General features: G+C 50.0%; 2 protein-coding genes across 7 annotated transcripts in view; one reads left to right on the top strand and one right to left on the bottom strand.

Moving 5' to 3' along the window:
• Positions 1-7,963, top strand: part of ZNF609 (zinc finger protein 609) — a 229,953-nt gene extending 221,990 nt beyond the window's left edge. For 4 of the 6 annotated variants that reach the window (XM_067029657.1, XM_059057690.2, XM_067029654.1 and 1 more), the window contains 5 exons: positions 985-1,351; positions 2,891-3,066; positions 3,315-3,531; positions 4,010-4,088; positions 4,395-7,963. In XM_067029657.1, coding sequence (XP_066885758.1) covers positions 985-1,351; positions 2,891-3,066; positions 3,315-3,531; positions 4,010-4,083 — 834 coding nt within the window. In that variant the 3' untranslated portion in view covers positions 4,084-4,088; positions 4,395-7,963. The remainder of the gene's footprint in view (positions 1-984; positions 1,352-2,890; positions 3,067-3,314; positions 3,532-4,009; positions 4,089-4,394) is intronic. The other 2 variants (XM_067029659.1, XM_067029658.1) reach the window with 2 other exon arrangements.
• Positions 7,964-11,130: 3,167 nt separating this feature from the next.
• Positions 11,131-14,193, bottom strand: OAZ2 (ornithine decarboxylase antizyme 2; the record flags this gene model as incomplete). Its single annotated transcript, XM_059057561.2, has 4 exons — positions 11,131-11,498; positions 11,743-11,828; positions 12,611-12,786; positions 14,053-14,193. Coding segments are annotated over 4 exons (534 nt in total), but the record flags the coding sequence as incomplete, so codon positions are not given.
• Between the last annotated feature and the right edge of the window lie 2,959 nt (positions 14,194-17,152).

The following is a 17,152-nucleotide window of genomic DNA, read 5'->3' as shown; positions in this document are numbered from 1 at the left end:
AGTGGCTTCTCTTGTTGTGGAGCACGGGCTGTAGGTGTGCGGGCTTCAGTAGTTGTGGCACGTGGGCTCAGCAGTTGTGACTCGGAGGCTCTAGAGCACAGGCTCAGTAGTTGTGGCGCACGGGCTTAGTTGCTCCATGGCATGTGGGATCTTCCAGGACCAGGGCTCGAACCTGTGTTCTCTGTGTTGGCAGGCAGATTCTTAACCACTGCGCCACCAGGGAAACCCTAACATTTTTCTTTAAAAGCACTTTTTCCACCAGTAAAAGGTGTTTTTCCCATTTGACAAGAGAGGCCCAGGTAAGTTAGCTTGATTTGTCTGGAATTACTTAAGACTTAACTGGCAGAGCCAGAACTGGAACCCAGGTATCTAGTGATTCCTAGTCCAGTGTTTCTTCCATTGTGTGGTTCCTATGGAATGAGTTAACGGTGGTCTCTCCATTTTTTAAAGTAGGCCAGAAGTATGCAACTCAGACCGAGTTACTCTCAAAAAAAGATTTTCTAGGCAGAGTTAGAACTAAGAACTTGGTCTTACATTTTGCTCTGTTCCTCAGACTTAGAAAGTCTCCCCTTCCCTCTTTGTGCCACAGTTAGACCACCCTCCTCTGAGCCGGGGCAGCACCTGTAGCTCTCTGCCCGAATTTGCTCTGAAGAAGGGAAACCACCTAAATATCCTTGGAAAGGGAACGGCTTCTTCTAGGCAAGGAGTCCTTTCCCCAGAATGCTTGTTCTCTCCTAGAGAAGACCCACTGGTGGATTTTCCCTTTCTTTCACCACATCTTATTTCCTTTTATGGGGGGAGGAGACAGGCATTTAAGCAGGAGGGACCAGAGGTGATTTTAAACAAAGGTCAGTAGAGGCCAAGATCCTGCTGTGCCCCAGATGTCTAGTATTATCTGCTCTGGTGTTTCTACGGGGACATTGGGCTTGAAGTCTCTCTCTCTTATCTGTAAAACACTCAGAGCTCATTCTGTGATTGTTGTAGGAAGCAGAGCCCCGGATGTGGACATATGTTTATCCTGCCAAGTATTCAGACATCAAGTCAGAGGATGAGCGGTGGAAGGAGGAGCGGGACCGCAAACTGAAGGAGGAAAGGAGTCGGAGTAAGGACTCTGTTCCCAAGGAGGATGGGAAGGAAAGCACAAGTAGTGACTGCAAGCTGCCCACATCTGAGGAATCCCGCCTCGGGAGCAAGGAGCCCCGACCAAGTGTCCACGTGCCTGTGTCCTCTCCCCTCACCCAGCACCAGTCCTACATCCCCTACATGCACGGCTACTCCTACAGCCAGTCCTATGACCCCAACCACCCCAGCTACCGGGGCATGCCTGCCGTGATGATGCAGAACTACCCAGGTATGGCACCAAATTCTAGCTGCTGTTCCATTCAGTGGGAAGGTAAATGAGGCACAGATTTCAAATCCAGAGTTTTCTTGCTCAGCTCTAAGGCTTACTGAGGCTTAAGTAGATGACAGCTCTGATTTGAATGTGGCCTTCTGTGAAGTGGTCACTAATCCTGAGCTCCCTGAATGACTCCTATATACAGTCTGTGGAACCACTCCTCCCTCCCTTGCACCAGCTAGAGAGTTGACTCTACAGTCAATTTTCACGGATAACTAAAGGCGAAACCCCCTCTCTACCAGAGCCATCTTCCCTCAGCTAGGATTTTTCTAAACACATACTCTAGGGACTTCCCTGGCAGTCCCAGCGAGTACAGGTTCAATCCTTGGTCAGGGAACTAAGATCCCACATGCCTCGGGGCGTGGCCAGAAAGACAAACAAAAACACATACTCTCTACATTTTGCAATGTGCTAGGCACTGTGGGGAATACAAAAGAAATAGGGAAGACTAGCTCAGTCCCCTCAAGGAGCTTACAACTTAATTGTAGCAGGAGAGAAATGTGGAACAAATAAAATTCAACCCAGGAGAGGGCATGTATTCATTTGCAAGATTGTGTTTAACTGTAAGGTCAGGAGGCAGTCGGTGAGGGGAAGAGCAGTTTGAAGTCAGATTGGGGGTAAGTCCAGCTAGAAAGATTCAGTCTGGGAAAGATAAACTCTTTATACTGCCATCCATGAGTTCTTGGGGAGGGGGGCACAAGGTAGGAGTTTAAGTGTTTTTTAACTTGTTAGAAGAAAAGGCTCACTTTACTCACTGATCTCTGTTGCCTGAAGAGCCATGTGGGCTGCTTCTGGGGTGGAAGACTCCTCCTTTCACTTCTTGGAGCTCCCACCTCCCTATAGGACAGCAGCTGAAATAGTCTTGATATTGACATTATAAGGCAAATACTAAATAGGACACATAGCTTTTCAAACTGAGATAGGAAATTCTCATCCTGTAGTATTCCTTTCTCCTGTTACCCCAATCCTTCTGTATAAAAACAGTTGTTCCATTTGATGAGTACCTGCTCTGTGCCAGGCACTGGACTAGGTGATTTATGTACATTATCTTATTTAATCTTCTCTGTCATCCTATGAAATAAGTAATGGTATCTTCATTTTGATGGTCAAGAAACTGAAGCTCAGAAGGTTAATTTGAGCTAATTAATATGTTAATTTTGCTTAGGGTTACCTAACTGGTTAAGTAGAGGAAGGATTTGAGCCCAAGGACATCTCCAAATCCAATATCTTTCAAATCCTATGACTGTATCACCTCTCCAAGATGAATCTGAGATTGGGGCTCTAAGGAAGTCGGTTCCTCAGAAACTGAGGGCCATGTTCCTAATATCCTTTAGCTGTTTGCCTCTAGAGCTCAGTAAAGGAAGTACACACTAAGAGTCTCAGCCCGAAGACACTGTGGTAGAAAATATCTCAGCCTGAGCCTCACCAGGCTCACTGAAGAAGAGTTTCTTCTCCCTCTCCCATTTCTTTGACTGCTTTATTTCTCTTCCCCAGGTTCCTACCTGCCTTCCAGCTACTCTTTCTCCCCGTATGGCAGCAAGGTCTCAGGGGGTGAAGATGCTGACAAGGCACGAGCCAGCCCCAGTGTCAGTTGTAAATCCAGCTCAGAGTCCAAAGCCCTGGACCTCTTGCAGCAGCATGCCAGTCATTACAAGAGCAAGTCTCCCACGGTGAGGGAAGTGCAGTGACACTGACTGTTGTCAGAGACCAATAAGGCCAGATCCAGGGTCTGGGAGAAGATGGACTAGTTTAAGTCCTAACCACAGTGTGGTTTGGCTGACTTGACAGTAGCTCTGCCAGGCACCTCCTTGATTCTTAGGTGTCCTGCATCTTTAAGGAGTCGTAATGTGGGCTCTGGGCATCTTGCTTTCATCTGTGTGTCTCACAGTAGAGCTTTTGTGTCTGCTTTCCTTTCCAGATAAGTGATAAAACTTCTCAGGAGAGAGATCGGGGAGGCTGTGGGGCAGTTGGGGGTGGAGGCAGCTGTAGCAGCGTCGGGGGAGCAGGCGGGGGTGAAAGGAGTGTTGACCGGCCCCGAACCTCCCCTTCTCAGCGCCTGATGTCCACACACCACCACCACCACCACTTGGGGTACTCATTGCTCCCAGCACAGTACAACTTACCCTATGCAGCAGGTAAGCCTCACTTCCCCACTTCCTATCCTTTTTACTCCATCCCAGTAGCACTGCCCACAGCAGGGGGCCCCCTGGCAAGAACCCCCCCCCCCCACGACTTTGGTTTCCCTTGAGCGTATCATCTGTCCATAATCCTAGCCTCCTGCAGACAATCAATAAAATAATGACATTTGTTTCGTCCCTTGGAGCTTGGGGATTCTCAAACTCCTCCAGAAAATTGGCTTTGATATTCAGAAGAATAAGGAGCAGGTGTTCCCACAGCCAAAGAGTAACAAGCAACTGAAAAACAGAGCCTGACTATCCCGAGCTGCTATATCTATCCAAGTATCAGATTTTCTTCTGTCAGCACCCCAAAACTCAGTGGAGCTAGGAATTTAAGGAGAAGCTCTTCCCAATACCCGCTCAGCTGGCAAAAAGGGAGAGTGCTTAAGGGGAGGGTCTTGGAGTGCCACACTAACACATCCTCCTTCTCACTCAGGGCTTTCTTCTACAGCCATTGTTGCCAGCCAGCAAGGCTCGACTCCTTCACTCTACCCACCCCCCCGGAGGTGAGAATGGTAAGTAACTTTTTAATTTGGGGCAACACCTAGAGAGCAGGGATAGGTGATACCTGGATCACAGAACCCCTGCAGAGCCATGGTAAAGGATAGCTCTGTGGGCTGTGGTCTGGAAATGGTGGAACCCTGGGCAAGCCTCTCGTATAAGTCTCCCATGAAGCCATCTGCCTCCGAGGGGAGCTGTGGAACACGTCTTCCCTAGCCACCAGGACTGGCCTCCTCTGCAGTTCATTTTCTTGGAGCACCACCCTGTGGTTTTTACCAGCCCGCTGAATGCCTGGTTATCTGTGCGTGTTTCCCTTGCAGAACACCAAGTGCCCGGATAAAGTCAGCTTCACGGGACCGGACTGGCTCACCCAAGGAGGTGCTGGAGGTGCCATTTAGACATCAGTTAAATGGTATTGATCATCCTGTTTGCCGTTCCCACCATGACTGAAGGCAGACCCTTGGTTATCTCGCCTCCACCAGACCCCCGGACTCCCTGACCCTCCCTCTTCCTCAGGAGCTGGAGAGCCGGTACTTAGCAAAAATATTTATTCTCTTGGCCACAGTAGTGACTACTGTGGCCTCTGTGGAGGTGAAGGCACGGGGAGCAACCAGGGGAACATGGCCTCAGCCCAGAGAAGTCACTGGTCTGTTCCCCCAGCCCCTGGTCCGCTGCCGGAGCAGTACCAAGCCCCCCAGGGAGGGACCCCCGAGCACTGGGTAAGGTCTGAAGACAGCACAGCAGCCATACCCCTCTCACCATCACTACCACCATCACCAGACCCTGCATCTCCCCAGTGGTTTGGGCCTTGGGAACTGGCAGCACATGGAGGGATTAGAATCTCAGGAAAGCAATTGGGGGCTGTTTTCTCTGCAGTTGTGAAAACAAGGTCTTCAAACATGAAGACTTGTCCCCTCTCACATGAGCACATGTAAACGCTCAGAGCCCAGCCTGGAAAGGGAGACCAGGGCATTTGCCCCACCATGGCCTTGGGCTGCCTGTCAGGCAGAGGGCCAGGGGTCCCAACACCAGCACAGAGCTCCCCGGGGATTCCGGGCGAGAGCTTGAGCTGGAGCACGAATTGGAGTCTGTGAACTAGAAGCTGCAACCCCACTAAGCCCTGCTGCTGCTTAGCTCCCACTCCTTGCCCTTTTCTCACCTCCCTCCCGACCCCTTGGTGCCTTTCCCAGGGGGATCCCCACACTGATCTCTCCTCTTCTTTTCCACTGCTTGGCTCAGGCAGGTAAAAATAGTATCCCCCAGCATGGGGAGCTTTGGAGTCTGCCAGGTCACCTGAGCGCAAGCCAGGAGGCAGGCCCTGGGAGCACCCAGCCCTTCTAAGGGATGTCCTGTCCAAGCAGCCATCTGAGTATCCTCCTCATCTAGGGCCACAAGTCTATACAGCCCAATTTCTCTGTACACAACTACATGACTTTATGTAGCTCAACCTGTAACCCCATGTGTGCCAATATAAGCCGTGTTTTTTTGTAACACACTTTTTTGTTTTAGGGGCTACTGACCATGGGAGATTATCTGTCCCTTAGACCCTGGGATCACACATGCGAGCCGTTACTCCTCGGAGCCACAGAGTGTAGTCAGTGGAGCTGTGCTTTGAGGCAGAGACATTTCTCTGCTCTCCTTAGAAATGCAGTCCCAGTCCAGGTTTTATGCTGTGTCACTGGGAAAGTGACAGTGATTTGGTAGCTTTATTGGAGTCACTTCTTCCCCAAGGTGTGGGGAGCTTTAGCTCTTAAGTTTTTGAGGTATCATCCCTTTGTCTTCCTCCTCTCCTGTCTCTCGTTGACCTTCTGGATTGAGAGAGAGATGAAGACTGACAGACACCAACCTAGGTTAGAGACGGGTGTTTGTGACCAGAGTGCCAAAAATGACCATTTAAGAGCAGGGACTTGGCTCTGACAGTTTGGGGCATGGAGATGGAAGACAGTAAGCACAATGCCCAGTGGGGGCTGCTTTCCAAGATCCCCAGAGCCCTGCTCTAGAGAGGCTTAGGGTCTTTTGCCCAACAGGAGCCCCTCTGACCTATAGACCTTTCCTCTAGGTTTCCATGTCCTTGTTTTTGTTCAAGTTGGGTTCTGAGCCCTCCCCCAAACCCCACTGATTTTTAGACCTCTTAACAGGCCCCAGGCAGCCTCCCTTCCCCATTCAGTCCTTCTGCCTCCTGATGCCCCAGCGTGCAGTGCTCTGAGCAGTGACTTCCCTTTTACCCATGGAAGTCGTTGGTGTGGACACCTTCATCCCACCTGAATTTCAGCCTGATTTTGCCCTCCCAGACTCGGTCAGGTGGAGCCGAGGCCCCAACTCTGTTCCTGTTTGTTTTTAAATATTGTTGTGTGTTTTGTATCTGCCGCTGGCTTTTACAGCGTGCTCTGTACATACTGTGAAGAAACCGTTTGGAGTCATTTTCTTTCCTGTTGGGCAGGCATGGCCCCTTTCCACTTTGTTCTGTAACAGAGAAGAAGAGCTTCTGTATTAGCAGGGCATCCTTGGGTTCTGCAGAAGGGAACAGTTTTTTCTTTTTTTTCCTTAAAAAACATTTGGCTCTTTGATCCTTATATCCAAGTCTCCCTTGAAAGGCAGGAGCTGAGCTGCCCAGAAGAGCAGGTAAAAGGAACAGTGGCAGAATGGCACTGCCTCTTCCTGATCCCTGATCCTCCTGGTCCCCAACCCTTGCCAGGTCCAGTCTTCCCTCCCTGAAGTAACACAGAACAGCAGCAGTGATGGATGAAATAGAGATCCTTAACGAGTACTGAGTGAAGGGTTTGCTGTCCACCCCTAACCTCTCTCCACAGGGAGAAAGAACAGAGAGGAGGAACCTGTGGCACCCATGACCTGGTCATAGGGATGAGACACTCAAGGATTCCCACTCACCTTACCCCAGCAAAGGCTGGAAGTGTTTGCTGCTAAGGGCCGAGACCACCAGACCAAGGCTCTCTCTGAGCTACCCCTGCCCAGTTCTTTTGACAGACGTTGCTCCTCCAGGCCCCCACAGAGAAGCTGGAGGGAAGAAGCCTTGTCCCCAGGTAGGACAGCCAAGGCTTGGAGAGCTGCTCTTTAGGATTCACACCTGCTTCTTCCTCATTTAAGCTGTGCCAGTTCCCTTCATCCCCTTTCCCTGCCTGTACATGTATGTATACATGTGTATTTCCTTCTCTTACCTCACCCTCTCCACACATCTCAAGGTCAAAGGACCACAAGCAGAAGGGTTAAGAGGGCACCCCATGAAATGAAATGATGCTTCTTGAACCTCTTCTCTCCAGGCTCCAAGGTGGGGGTGGAAGGGCTTGGTCTTGGGAATGGGAGGGTAAGACTACAGAAGGGCTAGAGTGTTACTAGAGTGTGGGCTTTGAGGTCACCCACGCCACTTATTATCCCATGTACCCTACCACCATCTCAATGTCTTCTCTGATGCCCCCAAGATTCAACTGGGCAGCTAGTTGGCCCCATAATTCTGGGCCTTTGTTATTTGTTTTATTATTAGGGCATCCCAGGAAGCTTTCTGATGATCCTCTGCCATGGGCCCCTCCTGGGATCAAGCCCCTCCCAGGCCCCGTCCCCAGCCCCTCCTGCCCCAGCCCACCCGCTTGCCTTGGTGCTCAGCCCCCCATTGGGAGCAGGTTGGGGCGAGCTGGAGGCCCGGGCTGGAGGGGCAGTGTTGCTGTTCATAGCTTTTGTTCCACTGGCATTGCTTTGTTGGATTTAATTTCAGTCTTCCTGATTCTTCCCTTCTGTAAAGTGTACATTACCAAGTTCCTTGTTTTTTTATATATATATATAAATATATATATATATACATACAAACTGTACTCTTTTTGCCTTTGTACATTCAGGCAAGAAGAGAAAATAAATCTTTTTAAGAGACAATCACAAATCTGTGAGGGCTGCTGGTTATTTCTCCTGGAGTTTGCTGCTGAGCTGCCTCCTCTTTCCTCCTCACTTTTCTTCCTCAGCTTTCCTGATCTTCCTGGTCCTGCTCCATATGCATCCTCAGCTCCACCTTCCCTGGCTGATGGCAAGCTGTTGAATCAGTGTCCAGACTACCTTCCCTGCATCCCTTTCCTGCCCAGCAGTATTTTCCAGCTTGGCCGCGGGCTTATGCAGGAGCTTTATCCTGTGCCCTGGCCTCTCCTGTCTTCTCCCATAGATCCCATTCACCAAAGTGGCTTTGGACCCCTGGGTACTCTGGGACCTGTCTCCCAGAGGCCCTGGCTTTGGACACTCACCTGTGAAACTATGCAGCTGGGAGCTCTCTGCCTAAGAGTTTGCACTACTTCTTAAACCCGCCTGGGCGTTAGATCAGATGGTTTTTAGGAATGAGTGGGAAACTAGCCTCTAACACTCCCCCAGATGGCCAGCCTCCAGAGTTGCTCTGATCCAGAGCCCAGAGAATCATTCCTGGCCGGTGAACTCCTGTGGCTACCCCATCAGAACAAGGGCTAAGGACTTATGGGTCAAGAGCATTTGATCAGAATTTCAAAGGGTGGTACATTCGGAAACAGCCCAACCAAAACGTTGTTCCACCTCTTGAATTTTCTCCTTTTCCTCTGACTTCCTCCTCCCCCCCTTTTTTTCCCCTTTCTCTCTACTTCCTTTTCTTAATTGGCTTTGGACTTGAAGTATATTTTTAAATTATTTGTTGTATTTATTGAATAAAGTTTTTAATGTCCCTGTTCTTAAATTTAGACCTAGTTTGCCTTTCACATATCTCCCCTATCCTACTCCACCCTCCCACTCCCAAAATATTTCCCCTTCTAAGTTGCTTTTTTAATTGCAGATTTTGGGTACCATATTTCTTTCCTGACAGTGGTCTTAACCTAGCAGAAGTTTTTTCTTTTTGAAAGAGAAATCTTAGCTGAGTGCCTGGGTTTCCAATTCAGCCTTTTTAACTCTGGCTGTGTTAAAGAGGAGCCACCAGCAGATGGCAGCAAAGTCTCAGGCATGTTTGCTGTCCACTCACTAGCTTTGCAGATGAGAACTGTTTTTCTTGGTTCCTTATCCCTCCCTGCCTTATAGATTCCTTGGGTTTGAACTTAACATCTGAATCCTAAACTGCCTACATTAACTTGGCCATTGTCAGCATTCATGTGGATCTCTGTTGTAAATATCTCACTGTAATGACCACTTTTCAGTCACAGACTTTATGATGATACCTCTAAGGATTATGTGCTCAGTGGAAGACATCTTCAAAGCCCTTCATATTTCAGTTGAATCATCTCTAGGCCCAGACTTTTTTTTTTTGGCCGCAATGCATGGCATGTGGGATCAGATCCCCGACCAGGGATCGAACCTGTGCCCCCTGCAGTGGAAGCGTGGATTCCTAACCACCGGACCACCAGGGAAGTCCCTAGGCCCAGACTTTCTACTAATACCGTGTGGGGTAGAGGTGCTGAACTCCTTTTCATGAGTATTAGGTAGAGTCCAAGGTTAATGACTTGTCTAGGGTGAAAACACAAGTAAGCTCCACAAAGAACAATGTGAAAATGGGCCAAAGACTCAGAGGATGTAAAGACAGCCACAGCTCAAAAGTAAGTAAACAGTTCTAAAGCTGGAGGAGGTGGGAAAACATGCCCAGCACTTCATTTGGGAAAACAAAAAAGCAAAAGGGAAAAAAATATTGGCGAGAAATTAAAGAAGAGAACATAGGTGAAAAGGATTCTAGCCCCCTCCAATGCCACTGAGAGCTTATCCACCAGGCTGGTGGTACAGGGGAAGGGCAGCCATGCCTTGGCACTGGGCTCCAAAAGGAGAAAACTATCTTCCTAGGGAAGGTGTGTTCCGCTTCCTTCAGACAACCCCAGGAATGGGAATGTCAGGCAGCTCCATGTGAAAGCCAAAACACAGTTTCAGGACCCAGCCCTCTACACAAAAACTAAGAAGGGCTTGGATCCTGGTATGTATGTATAGCCTCTTATTCTGGATGAAGCTCTGTGTACATACCTGTCTCTAGGGGGCTCCAGCATTCTGTCCCAGACTCCTAGCAACCCCGAGTTTTGCGTTGTAACGTGGCCCCAGAGACCTCAGCCGTTCATCTGTCCTGATGCACTGCTGCTTTTTTCCTGAGAGCATGTATCACAACCCTGCTGGGTTGGGCTCTAGACTCAAAAGACAGCAGTAGAGGAAGCTGGCCCTGGTACAGGAATAAAGGACAGACCAACCACAACTTTAAATCAGTTTATTGACACAGTAACACAACACACTTGCCTCCCTGACACCCCCACCCCCTCGCCCAGTCTAGACCTCTCCCCCTTCCTCCCCCCTTAGAACAAGCTGTTCAGTGAGAACAGAAAAGGGCAGGCCACTTCTACACCCTCAGTGCCACTGCCAAGCCCTGGGGAGCAGGGTCGCAGGCACTACTCAGAACCTGTTAGAGAGGGGTGCAGTTAGCACTAGACTTAGCCAGGCAGAGGCATCCAGTCCCTCGGAGCAGATTCTCCCACAGCCTCCAGGCCCTGAGCTGCTCTTCCCCTTCCCCTCTGCTGTCTGTGACCCTAGGAAGGACATACCTTGGGCCTGCGGCCAAGAGCGAGAACTCCTGACGGTAATCTGAGAATTGGAGTTTGGCTAGTGTTTTTTAAGGCCCAGGCACCCCCAAAAAAGCCCTGGTGGTGGGAGTGAACTTCAATGCCCCTATTTTAAATGCACTGATAACATGAAACAGATTAAGCCAGCTTAACCAAATGCCAGAATAACACAAAGCTGTAAAGGAGGGGTCAGACCTGCTTTCTCCAGGCCAGACACAAATGCACAGAGAGAAGCCCAGGTGGAGTGTCAAAAAAAACAACTGAAGGACACTGCCCAGGGGCTGAAAAGCCTATACTCCGGAGTCCCCAGGGTGACAGGAAGCAAGGAAAGAAAATACACAAGTCTTAAAAACCAAAAAAGAAAGCCCAACAGCAGGGGAACCTCAGCCTGACAGTGCTGTCCACCAGCTCTCCAGGCCTTGCCCCTGGACCCAGACAGTCCCTCCCCCTCTAGGCAATGTCCTCCCCTAGGCTAGATAGAGCACATCACACAGCGCAGTTTAAAAAGCTTCTAATGCCAGTTCATAAACATCTTCATTTACTATTGGTGATTACATGTGAATAATATGTTTATACTGTTCTTTATGGAAAACAATTTCAATGAGTCAACTCTGAGAACACAACAGGCAACCCTCACCCTGAGCCCCCCAGCGTCCTTCCCTAGACAGCAAGAAGCCCCCTCCTCTGTCCCAGGGCTGCCTAACTTCCCCTCTTCCCCAACTGTGGCTCTTGGGCAAAACATCCTCTATGACCATTAGTCCTCATCGGACAAGTTCTGGTCCAGGGGGTAAACCATAAACATCACATCTGGTCGAGAGGGGACACAGGGATGGCCTGGACGCACAATCTCAAAGCCCAAGAAGCTGAAGGTCTTCAGGAGTGGAGCTGCAGAAAAGAAGAGTGTAAAAAAGGATTCTGGTAAGAAACAACAAGGGGTAGGCTCAAATCAAGGGAAAACCCAGAACAAAGATGGAATAAATAAGCACTAGGCCTTTCCTAAATTTGGACACTGCCAATCGCATGATCTCCCAGGGTTTGTATGTCGAACTCAAGAGCCCCACCTCACTAAGAGCCCCCTTTTCCCCTCCCCAGCTTGGGCAGTAGGTCTCAAGCTGCTCTGCCCCCTCACCTCTGTCTTCCCGGCCCTTCCTGAAGCAGATGAAGACGTAGTTCACTTTCATCTTCTCTTCAGCGAACTCTAGCAGCGCTAACAATCTGCAAGAAGCAAGGAAAACAACTCAGGCCCACTGCGCCCTCTAGACTTTGGCCTCACCCCTCTACACCCCACCCAAGGCTTTCCTGAGGCTTACAGCCAGCACTGTAAATAGGGAAGCTTCAGGAAGAAGGTTCCTATTTCAAGACCTCAGGAGCCCTGAGTTCAGAAAAAAATAAACCACAATCCCTAAGAAAAATGTCAGTGAATTCTCTCTTCCTGGAATAAAGGTTCTTCATCTGAAATTAACACTAACCAACTTAACTAATGCAGTTCACAAGAAAGTATGGGACCTAGGAAGAGAACCCAGTTTCTCAGAGGTCCTCCAAAGTTGCCAAGTTTAATGGTGACCACCTGCTGCTGAGAGGAACTTTGGGCCCTAACACTTCCTAAAAGGATTTCCTCAAGAGGCTGGAGCCAGTCAAGAGAACTCCATTCTCAGGACTGTTTCTTCCACAGCTGGGTGCTTGGAGGGCCTTGCCCAATCCAGTGAAATCCCACTGTATCTCTGAGATCCTGGCCTTTGAACTGCACCATTATACGATGGCTCAAGGGGAATTTGATGTCCACTGGGGTGATTAAATGACAGGAATTTGCTTAATGTGATAATGATCTGCTTTCATTATAACAGGCCTGTTTTACTGGCTGAAACTAACCTGTTACAAAATGGTATCTGCTTGGGCAGCCGAGAGCTAGGGGAGAAGGCTAGCCATCTGTTTCTCTAGTAAGCATACACCCTTCTCTAGAGCAGGCTTCCTGCCCTTCCCCAGCACTTGCTCCTTACCCTTCTTTGCTCCCATCAGCTAATAATCCATCTGGGATTTCTACAAACAGGCTCTGGCTGGACAGGACTGCATCCCAAGAAGAGACCTTCACCTCGGTGACCTCATACTGGAAGTGGACGATGTGAGGTCTTCCATCGTTCACAGGGAGGTCCTGTGTCACAGTGAGCTTCTCGTCCTGGGAGGAGATCAGGTCAGGGGTCACTACTGCTTCTGGCCACATCAGAGGCTCCCTAACCTAGGTGGTGTAAGGAGTCCTCTTGGGCCAACCTCAGGGTAGCACGGGATAGAGGGCACACTGAAAATGTAGAGCAGCGTGCTGGCTAAATGGAGCCATCGGGCACTGAGACCAGCTGGTGTCGGCTAAAAGCCAGCATGATGGGAAGGGAATATTTACCAAGAATCCACCAGATGCCAAGTCCCGTACAAAGTACTTTCCCATTTTTCAATCACCACAACAAGCACTTGAGGTAGGCATCAGTATCCCCACTTTAAACGTAAGATACTGGGGGCCCAGAACAATTAAGCAACTGACCCAAGGCGCCACAGTGAGTAAATGGCAGAGTTGAGATTCAAATCAGGTCTCCCTGACTAAAAGCCCATGCTTATCCCCCCAACACCATGTTCTTTCCCTTCCTTCTCTGAAAGAGAAACATTAGAAACAAATGAGGATGTTCATGAGGACTCAGCTGGAGCACAGGTCAACCCAAGATGGCTTCCAGGTGGCTGCAGAGTCCGTGTTGTCTCCCCTGCCACAGTCTCAAGAGACCAGGACTCAGCTGCCCTGCCACCCTTCAATGCCAGTCTTAGAGAGAAGCTAAACCACTTCTGGCCTCACAGGAGATTAAAAGGCAGCAAAGGGCTAGCTGCCCCAGCCCAGATCACTCTCGGGACAGACTCCCAGGGTTCGCTATAGCTCCTGGGCTGTGCCCTATGCTGCCAGGGTGATGGATGACTGAGATGCAAGGCGCCCTCTCCTTACCACCCACCCCCGCCACTGCCCTGCCCCATGCCCTCCAGACTGGTAAGGGACAGAAGTCAGAATGCCCGAGAGTCGAGGACAATGGGAAAACTCCTCCTGACCTTGGTACCCCTCAAGAAAAAACTGAGGAGCAGCGCCAGGCAAGAGCTCTTGCATTCTTCCACTCACTGTCCCCCTCCCCCCTTTTTCTTCCACCTCCCACTCAGGGCCCAGAACCAGCACTAAAGTGCTGACCTAAACTGAGAAGATGGTGAAGATGGCAGGGTGTTTGCTTGGTGCTGATATCCTCCTGGTACTCCCCAAAAGCCTCATAGCAACCTCAGTTGAAAAAGTCCTCCCCAGTCCCCCTACTGGCCTGGCCTAAGACTCAGAAGACTAAGGAGAGTGATCACTGCCCTTAAGCAGATGCTCAGCAGTGTCTGAGAGGGCGCTGCTCCAAGCCTTCCACCCCACAGTCCTTACCTTATATATTAGAGCTGAGAGAGAAGGATCCCTGCCGCCCCCTCGCCCACCGGGGATCTTCGACAGTGGGTGAGGGGCATCAGGAGCACCACAGAGGCCCCGGAACAATGTGCCTGCAGCACTGGAGCTGGGGACAGTTACTCAAAGGCAAAATCCTACTGCAAGAGATAAAGTGAGACAGTAAACACAAAGTCTTGAAGATTTAACTCAGCATCCTGCCCCACCCACCCCTGCCCTGGCTCTCCCTAAACAGGTACTCCCTCAACAACTGCCCCAGTCCTTCCAGCTACAGCTCTCAGAACTACTCCTCTCTTAAAGGGCAGGAACCCACCGTCCTACAGAGGCACAGAGAGTCCCAGAAGGGCTCAGGGTCAAGGGGATATGTCTGACCAAAGGAGCCCCTGTCAAACATCAAACAAATCTCTGTGGTACCCGCAGACCTTGGGAAGAACCAGATGCTGGCTTGCCTGGTAGGCCTAGAGGCCCAGACCCCTACCAGCCCCTTTCCTTACCCTAACAATGTCTCAACAACCTCTGTAGCAGAATCACAAAGCCTACACAATCACTTCAGGCTGGAGAGGCATATGGGCCTCAGGAAGTCACATGGGCTGGATACAGAGTCCCTGAGGAACTCCCAAGACCACTTTTCCAATGATGGCCTCCCTGATCTGAACAATGGAACTAAACAAGAAATCACTTACCCAAATGCCTCTAGGGTCAAGAAGTGAATCAAATCCAGGGATTTGGCTCCCAGAGAGGAGGTGCACTATAGTACAGAGTATTATGATGGCATCTGAGTTAGTCCCTGGTGTGCCACCAAACACAGGGTTGCCCTTCTTTGCTGGAATCTGACCTGGGCGTGGGAGTTCAGGTAATACTGATGCGGTTAGAATGGACACTCAACACGTATATATTGTGGGCATGGTGGTTGCTAGGAGGAGGTATACATGCCAGGACCTGAGTAAGGAAGCCAATTATCAGATGGATCACAGAGGGTGAAAGGCTCCTAAAGGAGCTCCCTGTCACCTTCAGGTGTGTCCCCTTACTGGCCACCAGGATTTTCAGGTGGACTGAACAGGGCTCCAAATCTACTCCACTCCTTTGAATCCAATTTACTGGCTCTTCAGGCTGAAATGTAGCTCACTCCACAGGCAAAGGGCAAGTGAAACAAGGAAAGAGGAAAACTGTGCATTTAACACCATGACTCAGCATCAAGGCCTGGCCCCAGCACACCAGCCTCAGGTCAGCTAGTACGCAGTGGCTAACATATATGGGAGGGCGCTGCAGTGGGGTGCTGGGGCCAGCTCACCCAATTGTGCACATCTCTTCCCAGCTATAGTTGCGTTTAGCGATGGCATGTTGGTTAGCTTGAATCAGCCACAGGGGGAATATTTAAACCACAGAAAACAGCGAATGCTATAAATCAAGACCTTTTTTCCCTGAAAACCCTTTGTAAAATGTTGAGAGGTACCATTCTGCACAGTGTCCTTTGCTTTACGTGGCATAGCGTGCCAGATTTGGATTCTTCGCTTAGGCTCAGAGCAACAGAACTAAACTCACACCTAACATGGCAATGGTACAGTAACCAGAGGCGCAGCCCACTGAGACCATCCGTACTAAGAGACCTACACGCGCATTCCACCTGAGACAGGAAGTCCAAACCCATCACTGCTATAGTTCAGCTCCTCTGTTCTCTCAAGGACTTCAACCAGAGGCCTGAAATCACACTTGGAAATTTCACTCGGAGATGGAATTCCCAGGCAGTGTGAGTGGGCCCCGCCTTGGGCCTCCTCTGGAAAGCCCCAGGGCATCCCATCTCCCCTACTCGGCCTCACCAACAGCTGCGAGCAGGAGGAGCATGACGGAGGACGGCACTGCAGACTGTTCTGAAGAACAGGACTTATTTTCTGCTGGTGACAATGATCTGTTAACCCCTTCCAAGGGGTGGGGTGAAGAACTGGGAGACTGGGATTGACACATACACACTATTGATACTATGTACAAAACAGACAACTGATGGGAACATACTGTATGGCACAGGGAACTCTACCTAATGCACTCTGGTAACCTAAATGGGAGGGAAGCCCAAAAGGGAGAGGATATGTGTACGGCTGATTCATTTTGTTGTGCAGTGGAGGTTAAAACAACATTGTAAAGCAAACATACGCCAATAAAAAATTAAAAAAAAAAAAAAAAGAAGAAGAAGGGCTTTCCTGGTGGCGCAGTGGATAAGAATCTGCCTGCCAGGGCTTCCCTGGTGGCGCAGTGGTTGAGAGTCCGCCTGCCGATGCAGGGGACACGGGTTCGTGCCCCTGGTCCGGGAAGATCCCACATGCCGCGGAGCATCTAACCTGTGCACCACACTACTGAGCCTGCGCTCTAGAGCCCGCGAGCCACAACTACTGAAGCCTGTGGCGCCTAGAGCCCGTGCTCTGCAACAAGAGAAGCCACCACAATGAGAAGCCTGAGCACCGCAACGAAGAGTAGCCCCCGCTCACCGCAACTAGGGAAAGCCCACGTGCAGCAACGAAGGCCCAACACAGCCAAAAATTAAAATTAAAAAAAAAAAATCCCCCCCTTCCAGTGTGCTAAGGGACAGAATAATAAGGCTGTACAGGCCAGGAAAAACAAAACGAAAGTGGGAGTTTCCCCAAGTAAAGGCACCCCCACACACCCCACATGGGACAGTTCCCTTCCCATTCCCTAGTGACCACCTTCAGGCCTCTGTTGAGGTTGCTGCAGGACCACCAGGAAGGCTGGGCTGCTGGAGAAAGCTGCCTTACTTGTATTGGTCAGTGGAGCTACCCAAGGACTGTGCAAACCTCTGGGGTAGATAGATGAGATGTAGCCTTGTATACCAGGAGAATTGCATGGGTTCACAAAACAACCAGACCACCAAGGCCCTAGCAGTTCTAAAATTCTGGTGCTCACTCACTTCCAAAGAAATTACTCCTCAATGGTCTCTAGACGGGAGAGCTACATTCAACTCCTGACCTGCATTCCAACCACCATCTTGATTCTGAACTAATTTTCACTTGCAAATAGCAGAGGCAATGGGCCAACCCACTGAAAAGATCAGAATGAGGTGGGGGTTTTGGGG

This window comes from Kogia breviceps, chromosome 3, assembly GCF_026419965.1.
Source record: "Kogia breviceps isolate mKogBre1 chromosome 3, mKogBre1 haplotype 1, whole genome shotgun sequence".
NCBI lineage: Eukaryota > Metazoa > Chordata > Mammalia > Artiodactyla > Physeteridae > Kogia > Kogia breviceps.
Note: the sequence above shows the minus strand (reverse complement) of the source record. Positions and strands in the feature narration are given on the sequence as shown.